This window comes from Hesperophylax consimilis, chromosome 23 (genome assembly GCF_061612785.1).
Source record: "Hesperophylax consimilis isolate HC1 chromosome 23, BYU_Hcon_1.0, whole genome shotgun sequence".
Classification (NCBI taxonomy): Eukaryota; Metazoa; Arthropoda; class Insecta; order Trichoptera; family Limnephilidae; genus Hesperophylax; species Hesperophylax consimilis.
In genome coordinates, this window is record NC_142858.1 from 13986922 (window position 1) to 14009443 (window position 22522).

Below are 22522 nucleotides of genomic sequence, written 5' to 3' on the forward strand. Positions count from 1 at the left end.
TATTTGGTGTATGGAAGAGGAGATTTCCTTGTCTGAGGAGGAAATTAGAAAATAAACTAAGTAATACTACAAACATTATCGTTGCGTGTGCCATTTTGCATAATTTATGTATATCGTCAAACGACCAGCATTTTGGGCGGTTTGAGGGTATAAATATACCTGTCAATTCGGTGGTGCAGTCTGCTTCAGGCAGAACGATAAGAGATGCATTTATCCAAAGACATTTTACGTGATGTGTAATGAACTGTGAAAGGACACCATATATGTAATGAATAGTGACGTCAGTAATTGTGCCGTGTAATGAACTGTGAAAGGACACCATATCTAATGTATAATAATTGTGCTATGTAATTAACTGTGAAAGGACACCATATATAATGTATAGTAATTGTGCTGTGTATTGAACTGTGAAAGGACACCATATCTAATGTTATGACTAATGAAGTCATATTTTTTAATGCATAGTAATTGTGCTGTGTAATGTCATGCTGTGAAAGGACACCTTATCTAATGTAATGAGTAGTGAAGTCATATTTTTTATAATATGTTATAATTATGCTGTGTATTGAATTATGAAAGAGCACAAGGGTTTATCTTAAATATATACCTATGTATGTATTAATAATGTCCATTATCAAAAAAATTGAAACAGAATGGAAAATAAATAAAACATTTATTGGAGATTAATATATTTTTTATTCATATTTATTTATTGGCGAGCTCTTTTTCCAATTCTGCCTTCGCTCTTCTTATTTGTAGTTCTATAAGTTCGTTCTGCAGACGAGCTCCTTTCGACTGCTCCCGAGCAGTCTCGATCTGCTCCCGGGCAATCTGCTGGGCAGTCTCCCTCTGCTCCCGGGCAGTCTCGATCTGCTCCCGGGCAATCTCCTGGGCAGTCTCCCTCTGCTTCCGGGCAGTCTCCTTCTGCTCCCGGGCAGTCTCTCTCTGCTCCCGGGCAGTCTCCATCCTTACTACGTGCATTTCTTCATCGTACTTTGTTAGATTGGTGCTTCTGAGGCAACGCACTTGGCCCTCGTCCCGAACCACCTGCCCACTAGATGGTATCAAGTCTGAAACAACACAAAATTACAAGCTGATTAGTGAAACAACACAAAATTGCAAGCTGATTAGTCATCAATGTAAATAACAGGTTTATTTGTGTAAATAACACTCTGTGCCCCATGACATAGTGCACAGTCGGGAAACACGCCAAACACGCGCCCAACATATTTATTTATTTACACAGTAAAGTAAGTAAGTGTAAAGTAAATATAAAGTGCAAACTATAAATTACAAGTAAAAATTAAAATTTAAAGTAAGAAAAAAAACAGTAAAAATGTAGAAATATAAATTATCTCTAAAAGGTACCCACAAAGATTTAAATATAAAAAGTAAGAAATCCTGGATTATGTCATCCGATTTGATAAATTTTTCAAGTACCTATGATTTCTAGTACATTAAATAGTTTTGGAGTGCAGTACTGGTAGGCATATTATGTTTACATGATGTATTATCGTGGTACCTACTAGCAAACAAATTAAGTTTAATGCATCTTTTGTATGAGGCCAGATTACCGACGAAGTGATCGATATTAGCATATTCATTGCATGTACACGGATGACATTTGTCATCAACAGCTCGGCTGTGGAACGATTTGCTGGCCTCTGTTTTTCCTCCCTCCTACAACATTGGTCTCTTCAAGACCCATTTTCACTCCTTCCTCAAAAACATTCCCCACACAGCATTTTCAACAGGGCCCCTTTTTCTTTATGGTGGAAAACGAGAGGTTAAAGTAAAGCTCTCCGAACTCCGAGCATTATTTGAACCTTTGTACGAAAATGCAAGTAATCACAGCAAATAGAGAGGTAAATATAGTCACCTTTCTTGGCTATAATGCGACGTGTCTTCGTCTTGAGCTGGGGCGTTGAACTTTCCTCCGGTGTTTTTGTTATATCTGAAAATTAAAAACACTTTTGCAATATTTCTATCTCGAAAATTATTTAAGATTTAGCATGACAACTGATAAAATTATGTAATAAGTTCCTACAGAGAAATGCGAACACTACCATCTAACAACAAATCACATTTTGAATTGATAAGAATCAATTATATTATCAAAAATTGACTTACCAAACACCGGCACTTCCGTCGACTGGTCAGTCCATGGCATGCTGAATAAAGCAGACGTGCTGGTGCTGGGCACAGCGGTATCTGAAACTTAAACAATACTTTATAAGAAATAAGGTCAAAGTTAAATAAACAAGTAGCCAAAATATTTCACATAACTTTCTTAAACTAACCGCGATCGCTGTCGTTGCTAAAGCTCAGTTCAACGTTGGTGGCCAAGTCCAGCACGCTGTCAACGGGATGATGCTCATCAGAGACAGTTGGCGACAGCCTGCCCCCTCCCGTCTTCATCCTGCTCCTCTTTTCCTCGCAGAGCTCCATCTTCCTTTTTGACTTAATGTTGTCCCAGCATTTCTTAAGCTGCGCTTGGGTCCGCTAAGAAGGAATTCAATAATACAGTATTATAATAGTATTACGGAATCGGAACAATAGAAGAGTATGTATATGAATGAAAAAAGAGTATCCCTGTGGGGAAACGGCGTGATGGCTAGTTAGTATTTCAATTACAAAAGATACAAACCTTTTGATTGCCGGCGATTGAGTTGAAATCATCTGTCAACTTGGCCCACGCATTTTTCTTCTCGCCAAGTTGCAGATGATTAGTCGAAATGCTGGCAACGGCAGGATATGTGTTTATTAAATCTAATAAACATTGCCTTTCACTCGGCGTGATTATAATACGAGAATTCATTGTTTAAAAAGGAAACTTTCGAGACACTCAACTGAAGATGTAACAGAGACTTTTGACAGGCCGATGTTATTTACTTATTTACGACAGACGCTTGAACTAAATCCATAGACAACAGCATAGATAAACACACAGATTGTCCCAAAACGGGGCATGTTGTTTCCGTAGAAGCAGGACATCGACAAGTTTCGGATGACGTCACACCTTTCTTTCGGCGTAGACAAAAGGTCTCTACCTGATGAAAGGAAGCTCAAAGTGTGGACTCTGTATAGAAGCATTAAAGGTAAGGACGGTTCTTACCTTTGCTTAGGTAAGGCTGACACTTGACTTAGACAACTTTAAGGATCGACTCTGAATACGGGTGCTAGTAATGCTATATAAGATAGTCCACTTTTTTATTGATAGCCCATACCTTTTACAAAATATTCATTTCAAATGTCCATTAAGAGTAACTCGATCTCCGGACACATTTTATATTCCTAAGAGCAATACTAATTATCTTGAAAATGTATTTATAAGAAAAAGCTGTAGCACCTTTAATAGATTATGCACAAATATCGATGTGTTCAATATGAGCCTCGCAGGATTCATAGCATTCCTAAGAGAGTAGCGTTCGATCGTTGCGGGAAACTTAGTACTGTTAGTGTGTGTATTGTTTTTGTATGGGTTGAATCTGTAGTCTTTTTATTTTTATTTTTTTTGGAGATTTTCCTTTTCTACTAGTTATTATTTATATTGTATTGTATTATTTATATTCATATGTTTTTCTACCTATATATAAAATGAATCTTCTGTGGAAACTTTACTGGTTTATGCAACTTGGTAAAAATGATTTGTATTAAAATATATTTGTATAACCGTTTGTTTCCCAAATAAAATAAAATAAAAAATAAAATAAAATAAAACCCCCATCATACGGAAGAAAAAAATAATATACATTTAAGAATATCAAAACCAATAGGACGTAGCGGAAGTAAACTCAGCATAATGAGTGTGACGAAGCCATCGCTCTGGAAGTTGAAATACGACCTGCAATAGCCATCCCAAGCTCTCTTCCCTCGTGGAGCCTACAGAGAACCAAGGATGAGTGGATAGGAGATACGAAGCCCTCTTCTTTCGTAGGGTCTTCAGGGAACCAAAGAGAAGTAGAAAGGAAAGCTGAGGCCACTTCCGTGAACTGTTCGCTTGTTTCCCTTTAGGAAACCAAAGGAAAGTGGAGAGAAGAGATTAAGGACTCTGCGTTCGTAGGAATGTCCTTCTGCTCTCGGGTCTTCGGGGAAAAAAAGGAGTGGAGAAGATAGCTGAGGGGTCTTCAGTGAACTAAGAGAGAGCGATGAGGAGAGATGAGACCTGGAAAGATACATTGTGGAACAAGAAGACATAGCCACATACAATTGCAATCCTGGTGAACTTTGTAAAAGGCACCTGGTGACTGTTAAATAAATGATGTAAAATAGGAGCTAGCACAAGTTCTCACGGGAAATATATGTAAACTGTCCGTGCCCTATAAATAATAATAAATATAAGTTTCTTAAAGAGATAGGTTATGGATAGAACCGAATACAGTGAGTATTTCTGCAAATTTAATATGGACTTATGTTGGATAGTGTAGAATATTAATTCAAAATTTCTTGCTCACAATGTCAATAACGCTGCTAACTGTTACAAAGCAAAGTTGTCGTCCAGAAGCATTATGCCAAAGCTCGCGGTTTTTATATCAGACCTCCAGATCTTACTCTAGGTAAGTATAAGTTAATTAACATTTAATCAAAATACTTTATTCCAGCAGGTATGCAGGCGTATGAAAATGCAATACCTTACGTATACTCATTGTTATGGGGTTACACAGATATTTTTCCATACATATAATTTCAACTTTTCACCTGAAAACTATCCTGAAAAGCACTCACCGTTTTCAATTGTATCATGACATAAAATCACCTCCCGAAGTTAGTGCACTTTTCCCGCAATTATCTTGTACAACAAAGCAATGGCGGCTCGTGACTTTTGAATATGATAAAGAGCTAAGTTCAAAAAATTATACATTATTGATGATGTTAAACAAGAAAGATTTTTTTTTGAAAATTCTGTTTTGTATGATGATGTTCAGGAAATTTCAGTTTGCAAGTGCACTTCGCCGATTTCCTGAAAAAAAGTTTTCGGCTACAACAACATCAATACTGCCGTTTCTTAAATATTAAAATTCAAAACACACCCAAGAGTGACGAGCCGCCACTGCAACAAAGAAAAAAAAAAAAAAAAAAAAAAAAAAGTTGCCAAATAAAATCCGTTAAGGCGATGCCATACGTAGTAATGCAAAATCATGTGTTTTTGGTTTGAAAATTTGGTTGCCTAGAAATGTTTCAGATGCTTTAATTAAATACTGCGAGTAAATTACATCTTGGCCTTTGAAACAATCGAGTATTTTTTAGATAAGTCTTTTTATAAGCCCAGAAAAAAAATGTAAAGGCCTATGAAAACTGCTTTAAAGTTCAAAATCTCCTACTTACAAACCCATGTATAATGTGGAAAACTACGTTATTTATTAAATGATCGAAAAAAAATTGAATATTTATGCCTGAACATCCACAAAATAAAATAAAAGGCACTTTTTGGCCATGTTTTTTTCTTGCATAAATCAAAACAGGCGGATGGTGTTAAGCAGGAATTTAAACCTTATCGCCATCTAGGGTTGTTATTGATAGGGGCTTAATTTAAAATATTACACGACGTAGTGCATCGCCCTAATGGAGGATATTTAAAGTCAGAATACTTGAATGAAGGTAGGTACAAATAGTTACAATACAATGAAGTATCGACAACGAGAACAATGATTGGCAAATATTTGTCTTGCTCTGTGAGCATGTGTTGTAAGCTTGTAGCGATGTCTGTCGAACATTTTTTTCTAAATAAATAGCTCGGAAAAGCGGTGGAGTACTATAAAAAATTCTTTAGCAAAACTAAAAAAGAATCTCGAATGTCCTGGAATGTTATGGAACGCAAAATGGAATAAAATTTTATATTGTATTTCGCGGCATCTGTTTATAATTCGTATAAAATATACCAGCATTCTACCGCAGCTTCGCAAGAATTCCAATGTTTGTACCGTACGCATCTAGAGACTTCCTTGACTGGGGACTTCTTTTATTGGACTTTAGCTTCAGAAACTGCTGCTTGTCAGCCTCCGTGATCTAGAGGTAAGACTCTTGACGACGAGTTTGCGGGTTAATACTGGCGTGCGCAAATAGATTTATTGGACTTTAGCTTAAAAACCTTTAGCTAGTCAGTCTCCGTGATCTAGAATTAAGGCTCTTGACTACGAGTTCGCGGGTTCAAATACCGGCGTCCGCAAATATATTTATTTGACTTTAGCTTCAGAACCTTGAACTAGTCAGCCTCCGTGATCTAGAGGTAAGACTCTTCACGACGAGTTCGCGGGTTCTAATACCGGCGTGAGCAAAAATATTTATTGGACTTTAGCTTCAGAACATTTAGCTAGTCAGCCTCCGTGATCTAGAGGTAGGACTCTTGATGACGAGTTCGCGGGTTCTAATACCGGCGTGAGCAAATATATTTATTTGACTTTAGCTTCAGAATCTTGAATTAATCAGCCTCCGTGATCTAGAGGTAAGACTCTTCACGACGAGTTCGCGGGTTCTAATACCGGCGTGAGCAAAAATATATCTATTTGACTTTAGCTTCAGAGCCTTGAACTAGTCAGCCTTCGTGATCTAGAGGTAAGACTCTTCACGACGAGTTCGCGGGTTCTAATACCGGCGTGAGAAAAAATATTTATTTGACTTTAGCTTCAGAACATTTAGCTAGTGAGCCTCCGTGATCTAGAGGTAAGACTCTTCACGACGAGTTCGCGGGTTCTAATACCGGCGTGAACAAAAATATTTATTGGACTTTAGCTTCAAAACATTTAGCTAGTCAGCCTACGTGATCTAGAGGTAAGACTCTTGATGACGAGTTTGCGGGTTTAAATACCGGCGTGCGCAATCAGATTTATTGGACTTTAGCTTCAGAACCTTTAGCTAGTCAGCCTCCGTGATCTAGAGATAGGACTCTTGATGACGAGTTCGCGGGTTCTAATACCGGCGTGAGCAAATATATTTATTTGACTTTAGCTTCAGAACCTTAAATTAATCAGCCTCCGTGATCTAGAGGTAAGACTCTTCACGACGAGTTCGCGGGTTCTAATACCGGCGTGAGCAAAAATATATCTATTTGACTTTAGCTTCAGAACCTTGAACTAGTCAGCCTCCGTGATCTAGAGGTAAGACTCTTCACGACGAGTTCGCGGGTTCTAATACCGGCGTGAGCAAAAATATTTATTTGACTTTAGCTTCAGAACATTTAGCTAGTCAGCCTCCGTGATCTAGAGGTAAGACTCTTCACGTCGAGTTTGCGGGTTCTAATACCGGCGCGGGCGTGAGCAAATATATTTATTTGACTTTAGCTTCAGAACATTTAGCTAGTCAGCCTCCGTGATCTAGAGGTAAGACTCTTGTGACGAGTTTGCGGGTTTAAATACCAGCGTGCGCAAATATATTTATTTGACTTTAGCTTCAGAACCTTGAACTAGTCAGCCTTCGTGATCTAGAGGTAAGACTCTTCACGACGAGTTCACGGGTTCTAATACCGGCGTGAGCAAAAATATTTATTTGACTTTAGCTTCAGAGCCTTGAACTAGTCAGCCTTCGTGATCTAGAGGTAGGACTCTTGATGACGAGGACGTGATCTAGAGGTAAGTAGTTCCTCTAGATCACGTAGTTGAACGAGTTCACGGGTTCTAATACCGGCCTGAGCAAATAAATTTATTTGACTTTAGCTTCAGAACCTTGAACAAGTCAACCTCCGTGATCTAGAGGTAAGACTCTTCACGACGAGTTCGCGGGTTCTAATACCGGCGTGAGCAAATATATTTATTTGACTTTAGCTTCAGAACATTTAGCTAGTCAGCTTCCGTGATCTAGAGGTAAGACTCTTGATGACGAGTTTGCGGGTTTAAATACCGGCGTGCGCAAATATATTTATTTGACTTTAGCTTCAGAACCTTAAACTAGTCAGTCTCCGTAATCTAGAGGTAAGACTCTTGACGACGAGTTTGCGGGTTAATACTGGCGTGCGCAAATAGATTTATTGGACTTTAGCTTAAAAACCAATTAATTTCAATTATAACATAACACATATTACTTTCAACTTCTCCACTGTCTGAACCAGCAATAACATTTGTATATTTTTCTTTCACCAAACAACAAAATTTCCATTATAAGCTACAGAACTTTCAAACATTCAATGAACTGTCGAAAAATAAAACAAGAAGTCAGAGAGTGATTTTTCCAAATTTTTCATTCAAAATCACGACTGAAGCCAAATAGCGAACTTATTTAATTTTGTATCTAAGCTTAAGTTAATTAAGCATTAAAAAACTTAACAAAGATAATATTAAAAAAAGTTTAAGATAAACGTGTATAAAATAGAGTGACTAAAAAGCAAGTTTACATAATTTAAAAAAAAAAAATAATTTACTCGTCAATGTAGGAATGTATCAGCAACCCAGTGCAGCAATGGCGTTCAAACAATTATTGAAATTTATTCCACCCGCGTTCATTAACTTGCTCGCAATCATAGGTAATTGTGTAGTAATTTATTTAAATGTTACACGTAGCTCTGGAGAATTGTGCCCTGCTGGCTAGACTATTCCCGCTACGCTTTATTTTGTAAGAACGGATTTATCTTCGAGTAAATTAATCGTCAGAATAATAAGTAATACGTTTAATCGTATATGCCCACAGTGGGGCCTTCTTAACTAGTAGGGGTATATTGACTGGGAACGTTTATCTAACTCTTACTGGGCCTTGAACATCTTCAGTTCATAGGTTGCGTTGTGTTAACTTTTCAATTGTTCAAATATTGTTTCAAACGTGGGTATGACGCACAGCCGCGCTTGTGCAAATGGTGCTCGAGACACAGTATGTGTGACAGAGATCAATAGATTTTTGCAGCTTCTTGTGTTTGTTACATAAGTTTGTACCTCGCACAGGATGCTTCTTTATCAAACGATGCTTTCTATGACTTATTAAACTTTACTTTAATTATCAGGAGCGGGTACCGACTTATTTTTTAACAGATTACCGACATTTTCCAGAAGAAAACTTGGTTGGTATAATTCGTTAAATTGTTATTGAAATCTAAATTGTTATGGTTAAAACTGAGAAGGCAAGTATTTTTTCAAATTGCGCACAATATTTTTCCATATGCAATGCACCTGTGTTAAAAAATATATTTTAATGTGTGAAAATTCCAACAATTTTTTTTTTTTTAATATTTCATTTCAAATCCCTGAAACATGTTGACATTATGTTTTCTATGAGTACCTACTTCAAAACAAATATTTCTCGTAGTATGTAAAACAGTTGCATGTAAAATATATTCTGTCGCATACATTAATACATGTAATATTCCAGCGCATTATTGTACGATGGTATGAATAAAGTCCACACGTTAAGCTAATCTATTGGAAACATCACGCTTCAAGTAATTTCACAGGGAAAAATTGCAATTTGGAATGATTGCAACATATTTCCGTCTTGATGCAAACAAAAACTTGGAGTTTCCAACATCCGAGGGAAAATTTTATCGGTCATTGAAGCGCCAAACGCTTTTTCATATTTTCCACTAGCGGTGAGAGTTTTTCTATGAGCCGGACGTCGGAGGCACAAACAACTTTTACCATCGATATACACACGCTTACCCTTTCGAGTAATAAGTCATCTTTAAAAATTTATATTTATGACGAAAACACGGGACAACGTTCTGTACTCAAGATTTTTAACGTATTTAATGTGTAAATAAAAGTTTTTTTATATTTTTTTAATTCAATAATCGTTTTCCAGCGAAGTGATGGTTACAGAGAGGTAGGAACTAGAAAAATGATATTTTGGTAGGAATCGAGCATAATATTCTCATTTCAAGACCAAACACTTGGGACGGGTTGTTTCGGAGAATTTGAAAAATTAATCAAATTTCATAATTGATTTTTTAGTTCTGAGAAGGTACTATTAAAGTTCTGTTATTATTTTAATTTTGTGAAATAACTAGTCAGTAATAATATAATAACGAAACTTGAATAGAACCTTCATAAAACTTGAAAATCAACTTCGAAATTTGATGAATTGTTCAAATACTCTGAAACAACCCATCCTTAATAGGACTGTTTATTCTGCTTTTGTTCACCCCGTTTTCAGTAAAAACCAGGTTTAAGCAAAGAGTCAATATCCGGGAGTGACTAATTTCACACTAAAATACATTTATTTACTTAAGTTACATGCCTAAAATTACCTGATAATTTATATTTACTTTCCTACTTAAGCACTACAAATATCAGCGAGGTTGAATTTAACACTCCGGCGCGAAATTTTACTAAAACTTCTATGTGTTAAAATATCTGAACTGAAACTGAGCTTAAAATTGCAAAAAAATATATAATTTACCGGGAATATTTTTATGATAAGTTAAATATAATTGATTCTAAAATGTGTGGCGCAGCCCGCCATTGCGCCGGCTCGGGCATTTCGGCGTGTATAAGTTAACATTTTATTTCATCAGCGTTCCGCCAGAGTGCGAAAATCAAGTCCGCAGGTTTTTCTTCGCGAAATCCATATTGGTAATCTTTAGAGCTCCTCTTCGCATACGAAATCAGTTTACGAAGCTCTGCAGACCGATGATAAAATCGCAAAGCCGATCGGAAGGAGAGATATGATTCTGTAATTTTTGCATTTAACCTAATCTACCTTTATTGAACTGAACAGGCAGAAAGGAAATCTTCAAATCTAAGCCCTTGCAAATGTGCTGATAGAAATGTTAAGGAAACGTGAAGAAACATAAAGGAAATGTTATTAAAGTTAAGGACAGTGGTTACTTCGGCGAAAATCCTGCACAGCTTACAGAAGTTTGTAGGTTCACATTATTGAAATTTTGAGGTAGGAACATTGATAATATTGATAATTGCGGAGCGTCATGTATACAAATATTAACATAGGGGTTTTATTCTGTCATATCACAATAAGTATGTCACATCACTACGACTACTATAGGCAGAGAGCTAAGATTTTATTATTTTTTGGTGATCTCCATAAGGAACGAGTTGAATGTCGTCTTAATTAATAAAACCAACCATAACAGTTAACAGTGTTAAGCATAAATGACATCGAAATATTAAACAAAACACTTTCCAGTCTGATTGTGCTGGTGTGTGATCATATTTCACTGTATAAGATAAATTCAATATATTATGTTTGCAACACAATATTTTTAACGAAATATGCGATATCAACGCGTAGTATCTAAAAGTCAACATTCTGAATAAGAGTGTGCGTAAACAATTTTTACCGCTGAGAAAAAAAACATATAAAAAAGTTATATATGTTTTTTTCTCTTCTCATTAATTTGCTATGCATGTATAATAATCTAATTGAATATGTACAATGTGGTAGCCTCGTCGAAGCCTCAATTCGAAGTCACTAATTTCCTACAAACCAATCTATCGAATACTTGACGAAGGGTGATTGAAGAAATTTTCTATAAATTGCTCAATATTTATGATTTCTTAAAATACATGGAATAATAATAAAACTATTCAGTCTAGAAAAAAATTTAAAAAAACTAAAAGAAATCGTGTTATCTCCGACGATTAAATAAGTAAAAAAAGAACATTATCTTTACTTTAAGGAATCCGTTTTATTTCATTTCTGAGTACAACTAAAATCATGTTCATTTAAACCCTAAATGTTTATTTTAAAGTATCTTCCGAATAAATATTGATTTCTTGAGTTAAGTGTCTCTTTTTATACCCACGATGTTTTGAGGGCTACAAAATTAGGTAATCTAAGCCTTCGGTTAAAAGGCAGACATAACCGCTAGCCTTTATTAAGTAGTAAATTATATTGAATATATAACAAAATAACGATATCGTAACAAAATATAGGTTAGTATAAGGAACGCGGATTTTATGACATATTTTATGGGGAATGTGATGAAATTATAACTCAAGCCAACCTTTCAAGATTTTATTAGACAGGGTCACTTTAGTGCGCAACAAATACCTTGTCTAACAGTGTTTCAGTGTCTATAATATGGGCAGATGATGTAAACTGTAACGCTGTCCGAAACTTTGACTAAAAAAAGAGGAAGTGAAATGCAGCTTAATAACCCAAAAAATAATCACGATACTACTTTGAACGTGAAAATTCAAATCACTCACAGTGGTCTAAGTTTATAAATAGTACTTCGCGTACCCTCGGTCGACCGACGACGACGTAGCGCTGACGAGATAGATTGATGGTCCCCGTACGCAGCGCGTAGCTAATCACGTGACACTACAGCTATTCATTAATTCAACTAAATATTACCACAAGCCACCGACGAAGCGCCGAGTATTTCCAGCCCTAGTATTTGATTTCCTCATTGAACCAGACAATCTAGAAATGGCTATAACATTACATGTGTTATCGTTTTTTTATGAGAAATTCATCAAGCTCTCTCATTATTCCAGCAGCCAGTAGGACTATGGCAGCAATAATTTAGGAAACCTGATTAGATCGATAGCAAAGAAGAGAAGAAAATAGACACAGTAGGTAAATCGCAAGATATTCATATCTGTATAGAAATATAAAAATTGGCATTCCTTACTTTATTCAACACGGGTACAGCCATTTTTCGTAACTAAACTTTTAACTAAGCAATTATATTGTACGATATGATTTGAGATTTTCACGGTAAAAAGTATTACAGTGATTTATTTGAGGGGGATTATGCCGTGTTGCGCATCTCCTTCTGCATCACAGTATACATCATCAGGGCAGATGTGTAATACGAAACTTTGGCAAAAGAATGGGGTAGCGCAACACGGCATAATACACCAAATTCAAAATTCAAATAGACTAGTTTTCCAGTTAGAACTGAGAATATTTTTCTTCTAACTGTCTAATAAAGTAGTTAATCAAGCAATAATCAAGATTTATTTTTATTATTTATTTATTACTATTTATTTATTATTTATTTATTTTCAATAAAAAAAATTGAAAAAAGGTTTATTGTTTCTCTACTAAAACTAACATCATTACAGTTTTACCCTCACTGAGATTTGAGCCGATTCCTGTACTTTTTTACTTAAAAGTAAGTGCTCATTTTGATGGAAATGTTTTATTTACAGCAAACAACTGTTATTCGAGCGCTTACACTGTTTAAGCGAACTATAATCGTTAGTCAAACTGTAGAGGAAGAAACATTTTACTATCATAAATAATTCATTTCGATATTACGAAGGAGTCTATTTACAGAAATCGGCGTTGAATTTACAGTCTGAAATTTTATACGGATGTCAGTAATACAATTTCTGCTACTTGCACGGCCCATAACCAACCAGTTCATACATAAAAATGTGTCGAGTCGCACCCTTTTCAAAATGAGCGATTCAATTGCTAACAAGACGTGGCAAAATAGAGAAAAAATATCATAAAAAAGCTACTGAGTTCAGCGGGTGGGGAGAGAATTGCTGACGTTTGACGGCGGAGCGAGACTTGTAGTACCTTCGTATTTCTTCAAGTGTATCATACAGGAAATAATTACTTCATTTTATTTTTTATACCTTTACCTATGTACTTGCGCAGGAGCGAGGCGTATTAATGAATGATTCATCAATCCTCGGAAAATGCGTACTAAAAATAAGAAAAAATGCTAATTTGTTTTTGGAGAATTTCCTTTTCGGAACACAGGAAGCAAGCAACAAGACCCAGGCAGCAAAAAACGAAACTGTGATAAATTGAAAACAGAATTAATGTAAAGAAGAAATCTCAATTCCGATGAAAAAACATGACTTTCAATGTATTCAGGCCATCATGGGCGTCCCAGTTACTGTCTTGTCATTCTTTTCCTATTCCCCAATACGCCCTTATAAATATAAATGTAAATAATGCAGGCGGCGATAGGGGGTAGAGGGTACGGGGGGGGGGGGTTCTCCGTTCGGGGGTCGCGATATAGCGGCGCGATTAGCGACTCAAGACGGAGGGGCTGCAAATATCACCAGTTACAATTAATCATCGCCTTGACGAGAGACAACTGCTCGTGATTAGTGCCCCTTTGCCAGAATACAGCCCTTTACTACATCCACGCAGCACCCTTACTTTTGCCTTAGATAAGATACCATCCAGTGGGACTGGAATTACAGGAACGATTCGCTACTAATATTTACGGTGGCGAAGAAATTTATTACGAATATATTTTTGTAAGATAAAATTTATTCGAATCATGCCTTGAAACGTCGCAACGTTTATGTCAATTTAAACCGACACGTCGTTGTAAATTATCATGATTCAAAGGGTTGAACTTATTAAGAATGTAATGAACCTTGGAATGTTTACAACATATCATGTCAATTTTAAAACATTTAAAAATTCGTTCTTTTTATTTATTCTTGTTTCAGTTTGTGACATTATTATTAATTCATATTTATTTACCATTCTTTAAAGACTAAACAAAAATGCCATATCCATATTTTTTTAATTTAAAATCCTTCGCATTCAAGTTTTTTGTTGCCTGTATGATGTTATCTTTCTCAGTATTTTATTCCAACTTACTGGGAGAATATTATTAAGGGGAATTAAACTAAATTTTTTATTTCATTAACTGAGTGATAAAAAATAATACATATTGATAGAAGTAAGTAAGAACATCAGTAAAGGTACAGCAAGCAGAGGTTTACTATTAAGAAAATTACAAAGTATATTTACCAACTGTCGGAGAGCAACAGTGTGCTATTTCGAATGATCTGCATAAGGGTAATATATTATGATATATGTTCAAAGCTGATAATTAATACCTCCGTAATTGAGAATAACTTGCGTTTAGGGAGGGAGTGTCGTCTTAAGTTTTTAAGATTAAATTATTTTAGGAAAACTACCATACATATAAACTTTCAAATTATGAACATTTGTGTACAGAATAACAGTTGCCTATACGCTAAATATGGAAAAAATAATCTATCTCACCTCCTTCTACATGGATATATCCATAAAAATAAACATATATTTTGTTTCAAATGCCTTATTTTCTGAATTCAAAAAATGTTTATGTAAATATTTATTTTTTGTTTATAAAATATTTAACAAATTACTTTTTAAACATATTTTTTTTATAATATGAACCTCACTTAGTTTTATACCCTTCCTTACTGAGGCGCTCAACGACGTTCAACATATTCTCATATACGCGCAAAAATACGCAGGAAATTTTAAAATTGCCCACACATTATACCTGCATTATTTGAATTCATTATTAGTGAAAATTGGAAAAACCTCATTTTAATTTAACTTTTACCTCCAGTTATTAAGGCGTAATATAGTTTTCGTTGTTGGATATGAAACAAAGTCATACAGAAACTTATCTTGACCTTTAAAAATGCATACGTCATACTTTGCACTTCGTTTGCAATTTCTTGACAGCTGAAAGTTGAACGGACCATCCCTAAGTGACAACTTTTGAGTAACCAGATTTCTCGTCAGATAAACCTTAGATTTTGTAGATTTCAGTTAGTCGATTAGTTCATATCATACTTGAAACCTTGTCAATATTTTTTCTCGTGGGGCCTTCTGGGCGAGCTGAGGCCACCTCGTGAACTCTTTCTTTATCAGGCCTTCAAAGAACTAAGTCGGAGTATACTCTTCCGTCGTGGGACCTTTGCGGAACCTAGGATGAGTGAAGATGAGAGATAAGTTTAATTTAATAACTCATTTTCCTCATGTGGCCTTCAAGGAACCAAGGAGAGGTGGAGATGAGAGCTGAGACCACATTGGTGAACTTTTCATTCGTGGGGAATTCAGGGAACCTAAAGGAAATAGGGAGGAGAGATGACCTCTGCCCTCGTAGGGCCCGACAGTTGAGGGCCTACGAAAACCAGTAGGGCAGAGGTAAACCAAGGAGAAGATAAAAAGATAGCTGAGGTCACCTCCGCGAAGTCTTCCCTCGTGAGGCCTTCAGAGAACCAAGGGGGATTGGAGAAGAGATATGAGACCTGAGAAGAGAAGAATCTGATTTTGGAACCAGAAGACGTAGCTTCATATACATTACCCTAGTGAACTTTATAAAAGGACCGGATTACTATTAAAGGAATAAGGTAGTATGGAAGATGGCGCATTGGGCTTTGGCCAAAGTGCTTACGGAAACTATATGTAAACCGTCTCCGTCCTATTAAAAAAACATTATTTGAAACCTTATCAGTAATTTTTTTAACTTAAAAATTTGTAAAAATTTTTGTCTGTTTCACTAATATCCTATCGGGTTAAGTTATAAGGTTGTAACGGGATAAATTAAGTACCCGTTGATTTTATTATTTGGTGTAGATGTCCGACAACTGGCGACACCATGAGACAAGGTTCGGAGTTGGCTGACGGAACAAGAGGAGCTTCGTCTTCAGTATTCGGGTGGCGGATCCAGCGATCAGACGTACGGGGAAGAAAGGACTCTTCGCGGATGGCGTTCAACACGGAATCGGGAAGTTTTTAGTTTATCATTATGCATTTCAATATTCATTTCAAATATTCAATCTATAGTTTCTCTTTTTACTTCAATCATTGGTTTACTATAATTTATAAATTTTGTTCTATCGTTTACATATGGAACTGGCGCCCTTTATATTTATAGTAATGATATTTAAAATTATAATTCATTTTACTACCTACAATTTAGCATAACTTTCAATCACCATGTTAATTATTTTTACGTAATAATACCGACCTACTAACGTTTCTTCGAGGTTATTTATATTTAAATCATTCATTTGAGTCTCTTGCTATGGTTTTGTTTTACAATAAATATAATTTTTTTAATTAAGAATCATTCATTTTATTTATTTATGATTATTACACGCTCTTATGGGCTTTTACACACTACAAAGTTTAATAGTAGAGTATCACAGTTATTATAGATTCTACAAAATTAAAACAATAAAGGAAACATCATACAACGAAAAAAGAAAAAATATTAAATTTACAACAAAAGCATATAATAAAATAAGATACGTTAGTAAAAATGATAATAAGTCTCACATAAATAGATATTCGAAATAAAAATACTTATATATATTGCGGAAATTATAGATGTCTATTTGTGTCTCGATCTATAAAAGAATTGAAATAAACAATATTTATATTGATAATTTTTAAGATGAAATATATCTCCCAGATCAGAGTATTTATTTCCGAGACTGTGAAGTCTTGGAATTGGGGAATTTTGATAAAACAGTGTCCTGGTGTTGTAAAAATAAAAGGGTAGTAAATTTCGGCAAGATCTTTTGGGTATGTGGATGCTGATTAATTGGAGTAACTCAGGACAGTCAATTTTGTAATGAAGTATTTTATGTAATACTATTAAATCTGTGTTTATTCTTCTTTCAGAAAGTTATAATAGGGACAATTTATCTAGTAAGTAGTTATAATTAATGTTTTCTACAGGAATATGCAATTTATAGTTTATATACTTCAAGAACTTGAATCTTTTCAATATTATCGGAATGAATATTGTAAAAGGGTGACCATAATGTAGAGTTATACTCTAGTTGGCATCTAACAAGGGTTTTGTACAACATGATAAATGTGCCTAAATTATTGTTGTTAAGTCTTTTGAAATTCTCAAAACAAATCCAAGAGTCTGTAATGATCTGCCCTTTCTACTTCAAACTTTTCCTTCTCTTCTTTCTACGATAATATTTTTCCTTAAGTCCCGTAGGTAACTTTTCCATAAGGCTTTGGTTATATATATATCCGGGGTAGGAAGGTCCTCCCTGCCGTCTTTTCTTTATTACACACCCCTTCAAGTGTGTACATCCTAGTTTGTCTACGTGTCGTACGACCTTGAACGTACTCATTTCACGTGACGGTTCAGTATAAAAAGGCTTCACCGAACGTTGTGTTGGGTTTTTGTTTCTCGGTTTAGAAACCTAGTTATTTATGTATGTGTGGTATCCCTTGGTTCTTTTGAGATAGAGTGAGTTGAATCCATTACCGCTGTGTTTTAAAACCATTTTATAAACCTTATCTTCTAAGTCGCCTGCTCCCCCCCCCCACTAGCTACTCGATTCTACCTATCGTAGGGTAATGTGAATATAATAAAGTGTTAGATTTTATATATGTGATATACATACGATAAGTTTATGGTGTTAGTTGTCGGCGCCATCCATGTATATATTTTGGGAGGGGAAGGAGAGGAAAGGAAATGAATTTTTTCAAGTTAAGATTGACTCCTCCTTTTACCAAACAAAACTGATGGATGATAATTTGAGCAAGGCGATCGATATCTGCGTGTCTGGATATCACACCGGCCGGGTCTCCCCTTGTTCCAAATCGGCAACCTTCACGCCAGAATAAAGAAAACCAGGTCTCATCACCAATTTCAGAATTGCCCCAATCTCAAACACCTCCAGGAAAATCTACTTTACTGAGTGTAGAAGGGGAAAACCATGACATCCCTTGTCACGAATCTAGTCGCGAAAATGTGACACGCAAGGTCCTAAGTTACGTGCCACCTCCAGAAAACGTTGTAACTCCCACGCCGTCGGGGATTTACATCCCTTTCTAGGTCAATACATAGGTAACACACGACGATCTTGTCGACATTTTGCCTGCTTATTAACGATAGGTTGTGTGCCTACCCATTCAGCCAATTATCATGTGAGATATATGTAAGGTCTACTCGAAATGCCAAATTTGGGATGAGGACTGTCTGTATTTTAATATTTGGTTCCAGTATTTATTTTATGAGGTTACTAGCATCCTCGTGTATTAGGTATGGGTAACTTCTACTGAATACCTATCCTCTCAGGTAAGGTATAAACGGATAATTGGTTTGATTTTTTGCATTTAATTTAAAGAGGCTGCCTACCTCTCGAAAGATACCTGTTGAGAAAAGTTGTTCAGTTGGTAGTTTTATTTCGGAGATTACCATCTCCCTCTTTCGACTTTAGATTTGTTTTTGTGCATCCCAATTCGTAACTTAGAAAGTCAAATAATAGATGAAAAGTATTAAATTAGGAAGTCAAACAACAGAAGAAAAGTTTTCATTTCGTTCCGTCTGGTTGCATCCGATCGCTTTCAATTTGGGACGGCATACGCTAGCAAAACTTCCCCCTTTGACTGACTGTACCTGCGTCTTGTCCTATATATGAAAAGGTCGTTGACTCGTCTCTCGCTCACAGCTGATTGACAATGCGTCTAGCGTATCCCTTCTTATGGGAAGATTATTTGGGTTGCAGGCGTTGCAAACTCGGTTCCTGTACCTCGGTTGTATCCTATTATTAAAAGGGTCCTCTGAAATTTAATAAATAATATAAAAAAACTCACCCTGTTAGTCACCTCCAAATCCTCGTGTGAAACTTACCTGGTTACACTATATAGCTAAATCACTTTAATTTTCGACCTCCTCCCTACGCTTATAAAAGGGCAATTAAATATTCCTGTAAATAAAATTGTACCTCCCTAATCTGTTAGGATTCGAACCCACAGTTAATAATCTATTTGATTCTCTGGTTTTCGGTCTCCGTGGATAGAATGCCATCTCGCCAAATCAATAACTTAGCCCGATTAAACACTTCCTGCCTTTAAGTACATTCACTCTGCTTTAAAAACGCAATCATTATTTTTATTATTTTCATGTTTTTAAGACAAGCAATCTAGTTCGAACTGTATACGAAATCACGTTTAAATCAACACAACTTTATAACACAATCGCGATTGCACAACACCTGGCGCCCCTGAGGTGGGTTTTTACAAAACGGCGCTCTACAAATTATCCAATTATTATTATTGTCATTATTATTAATTGTTTTCCCACTGAGTCGAACCACTTTCACTTCACACAAACACCGGATCAATAATCTTTCACTTTAATTCAATATTCCGCAATATTCTCTAATACCATTTGAATTCAATAATTAACTGTAATTTCAAACAACACTTCTGATTTGTATCCATTTCTCGGGGCTGTCAATGCACCCAAGTTCAAAACTCGACTGCCCGTCCCTGCGCCCTGTCCCGTGTGAATGTGTTTACTCCAGCCCTGTCTGTCAATAAAATCTCCCGTCGTTGTCTAAACAAAATTTTTTTTGAGCACGTTCGTTTCGTTTATTTTATGTGAGTGTCCAAAACATCACAAGTCTTAAGAGCCTTATTGATAATGTTATTAATATGATACACAAAAGTTAGTTTGCTATCGAACAATATACCTAGGTCAATAATTTCACTAACGCAATTTAAGTTTTTATCATTTAATGTATATTGAAAAAATATTTGATTATTTATTCTGTAAAAATTAATGAACTGACATTTCTTTATGTTCAATGCAATTTTGTTGATAGAGCACCATTCAATAAGATTTCTCAAATTAGTTTGTAATATAATGCAATCATTAATGTTATTAATCTCTTTATAAAGTTTCAAATCATCAGCAAAAAGTAATACTTTTATGTTAGTAAATATATCAACAATGTCATTTATGAATATAATTAACAAAATGGGCCCTAAGTGAGAGCCTTGTGGCACTCCACTTGTGGCTATAAATGTGTAAGAATTTGTGCCATTTATTTTCACACTAAGACTTCTTTTGGACAAATAAATAATAAACCAATTTAATAAACTACCATAAACTCCAAGTGTGGCTAATTTATTAATTAATATTTTGTGACACACCTTATCAAAGGCCTTGTTAAAGTCAGTGTATATTGAGTCAACCTGGCATCTGTTTGCTAAAGAATTGGATATGAAATTTTCGTATATTAGTAAATTAGTTAAAGTAGATTTATTTGAACAAAAGCCATGTTGGTAGGAACTTATAATTTTTTGTATGTTGGAAGTTATCTTAGAGAGTACAATTTTTTCAAAAAGTTTGGGTATCGCTGATTGGATACATATCGGTCTATAATTTTTAATGTCCGTTTTGTTTCCTTTTTTAAAAATAGGTGTAAGAAAACATTGTTTCCATGTATCAGGGAAACAACCTGTTTCTAGAGACTGATTAAAAATTAGGAAAAGAGGATATTTAGATAATCATCATCCTTATTCTTACATTTATTCACACTGGTTCTAGCTGTTACATTGGCAGCCCAACGTGGTTAAAAAAAAAATTTGTTGTTTCATGGTGATGTGCAGTTGTGGGTAGTTTGAATAGTTTCATGTAATTTTTTTAAATTTTTTGAGTAATGAAATGCATAAATGAAGCTTCACGAGTTCGTGTTGATTCGCGAGAGTTTTTTTGTTCTTCCGTCGTTATCATTGCAATCGGGGGTTTGATTTTAATTTAAACATTATTTGCAATCCGCCACCAAATACTCAGAACGCCAAGCATTAATTTTTTTTTCCTTGTGATGTTAAATTCTAAATCGTCATATATTTTATTTTTATTGTTACCATTCCGAATCCGTGACGTATTTAGTAAGGCGTCATCGCATTATTTAAAACATTCTGAATAAGAATATTTGATTCACTGGCAAATAATATTATTTAAATATGTATAATGATTGTGTGTGGGTAAACTAATTATTATTTTATTTCCTCAGTGCACCGGTAGTTTATTTTTTTCACAATATTCGTGAACAACATGCGTCGCAATTTTGGTGACTATTTATTTCAACAAAATTAATTGATCAAACGGAGTAAGTTACATTCTTTTTGTAATAATGGATCTTTTTCTCATAAATGTTTTTTTTTTAAACTTCCGATTTAGTTGTCCGGGTTAAGTCTTCCCCAAAGGAAAAACTTAACCCTTCCACTCACTTTTCCACAAATGATCAGCTAGTCAATCAACACTATGTAAGTGCATTATATAAGTAAAATAAATACAAAACAATACAAGAACAACAACACGTCAAATCACCAGATATCAAATGGGAAAAAAAAATTCACCGTCTCCAGATATTTTCATATCAGAGGGTTCGGCTCGGTAGAACTTCTAACAGGGCCTATAAATCCTACTGATCCCTCAACATAAATATTTAAAAAATCTTTTCTTATCCTACATGTATTCAAAATGACCGACTTTTGCATCTTTATATATAAATTTTTTGATAGATCTAATACGCCTAAATTTTTAATTAGAGAGCTAGGTATAATGCCAGTAGCCGAAATAACGAATGGTTATATTTTTATAGTCTGAGAATGCCAAATTCTTTTTATTTCATTTCCTAAATCTGTGTATTTTCTTATTTTTTCACTAACAGATTTTTGAATATTACAGGAATTTGGAATAGCAACATCAATGATATAAGTTATTTTTTTAATTTTGTCATGTAAAACTATATCGGGTCTATTATGACTAATCGCTCGGTCTGTTAGTATAGTTTTATCATAATATATTTTATAAAATTCGTTTTCTAAAAATGAATTTGGTTCGTATTCATAATATGGTACTACATTACGGCAGTCAATCAAGTTATGTTTAATTACCAAATTTTGGTGAATTATTTTTAAAACTTGATTGTGCCTAAATGTATACTCGGACGGTGCTAATATAGAACATCCCGATATAATATGTTCTATAGTTTCCGGAAAAGCCAAACATTTTCTACACAAATCATCAATTTGATTTGTATCTTTGATTATATGCTTTCTATAATTTTTAGTATTAATGACTCTATCCTGAATTGCAAGCATAAATCCT

At 35.0% G+C, this 22522-nt stretch overlaps 1 protein-coding gene across 2 annotated transcripts; it reads right to left on the minus strand.

Moving 5' to 3' along the window:
* Positions 1-354: 354 nt before the first annotated feature.
* On the minus strand, positions 355-3011 carry LOC149412346 (uncharacterized). 2 transcript variants are annotated; one of them, XM_089645747.1, is made up of 5 exons: positions 2648-3011; positions 2301-2502; positions 2131-2211; positions 1880-1954; positions 355-1070 (listed from the first exon to the last, which is right to left on the minus strand). In XM_089645747.1, exons 1-5 carry the CDS (start codon positions 2816-2818, stop codon positions 706-708), a joined length of 894 nt encoding a protein of 297 aa, XP_089501873.1. In that variant the 5' UTR covers positions 2819-3011; the 3' UTR covers positions 355-705. The 2 variants fall into 2 exon arrangements, with proteins under 2 accessions (XP_089501873.1, XP_089501872.1); XM_089645746.1 differs by having other exon boundaries at positions 2131-2217.
* Positions 3012-22522: the final 19511 nt, after the last annotated feature.

Coding starts and splice junctions, on each gene's coding strand:
- LOC149412346 (XM_089645746.1), bottom strand. CDS start 2,818: ATGAATTCTCGTATTATAATCACGCCGAGTGAAAGGCAATGTTTATTA. Junction 2,503..2,647: donor CAATCGCCGGCAATCAAAAG/GTTTGTATCTTT, acceptor ATTCCTTCTTAG/CGGACCCAAGCGCAGCTTAA. Junction 1,955..2,130: donor GACGGAAGTGCCGGTGTTTG/GTAAGTCAATTT, acceptor TTTAATTTTCAG/ATATAACAAAAACACCGGAG.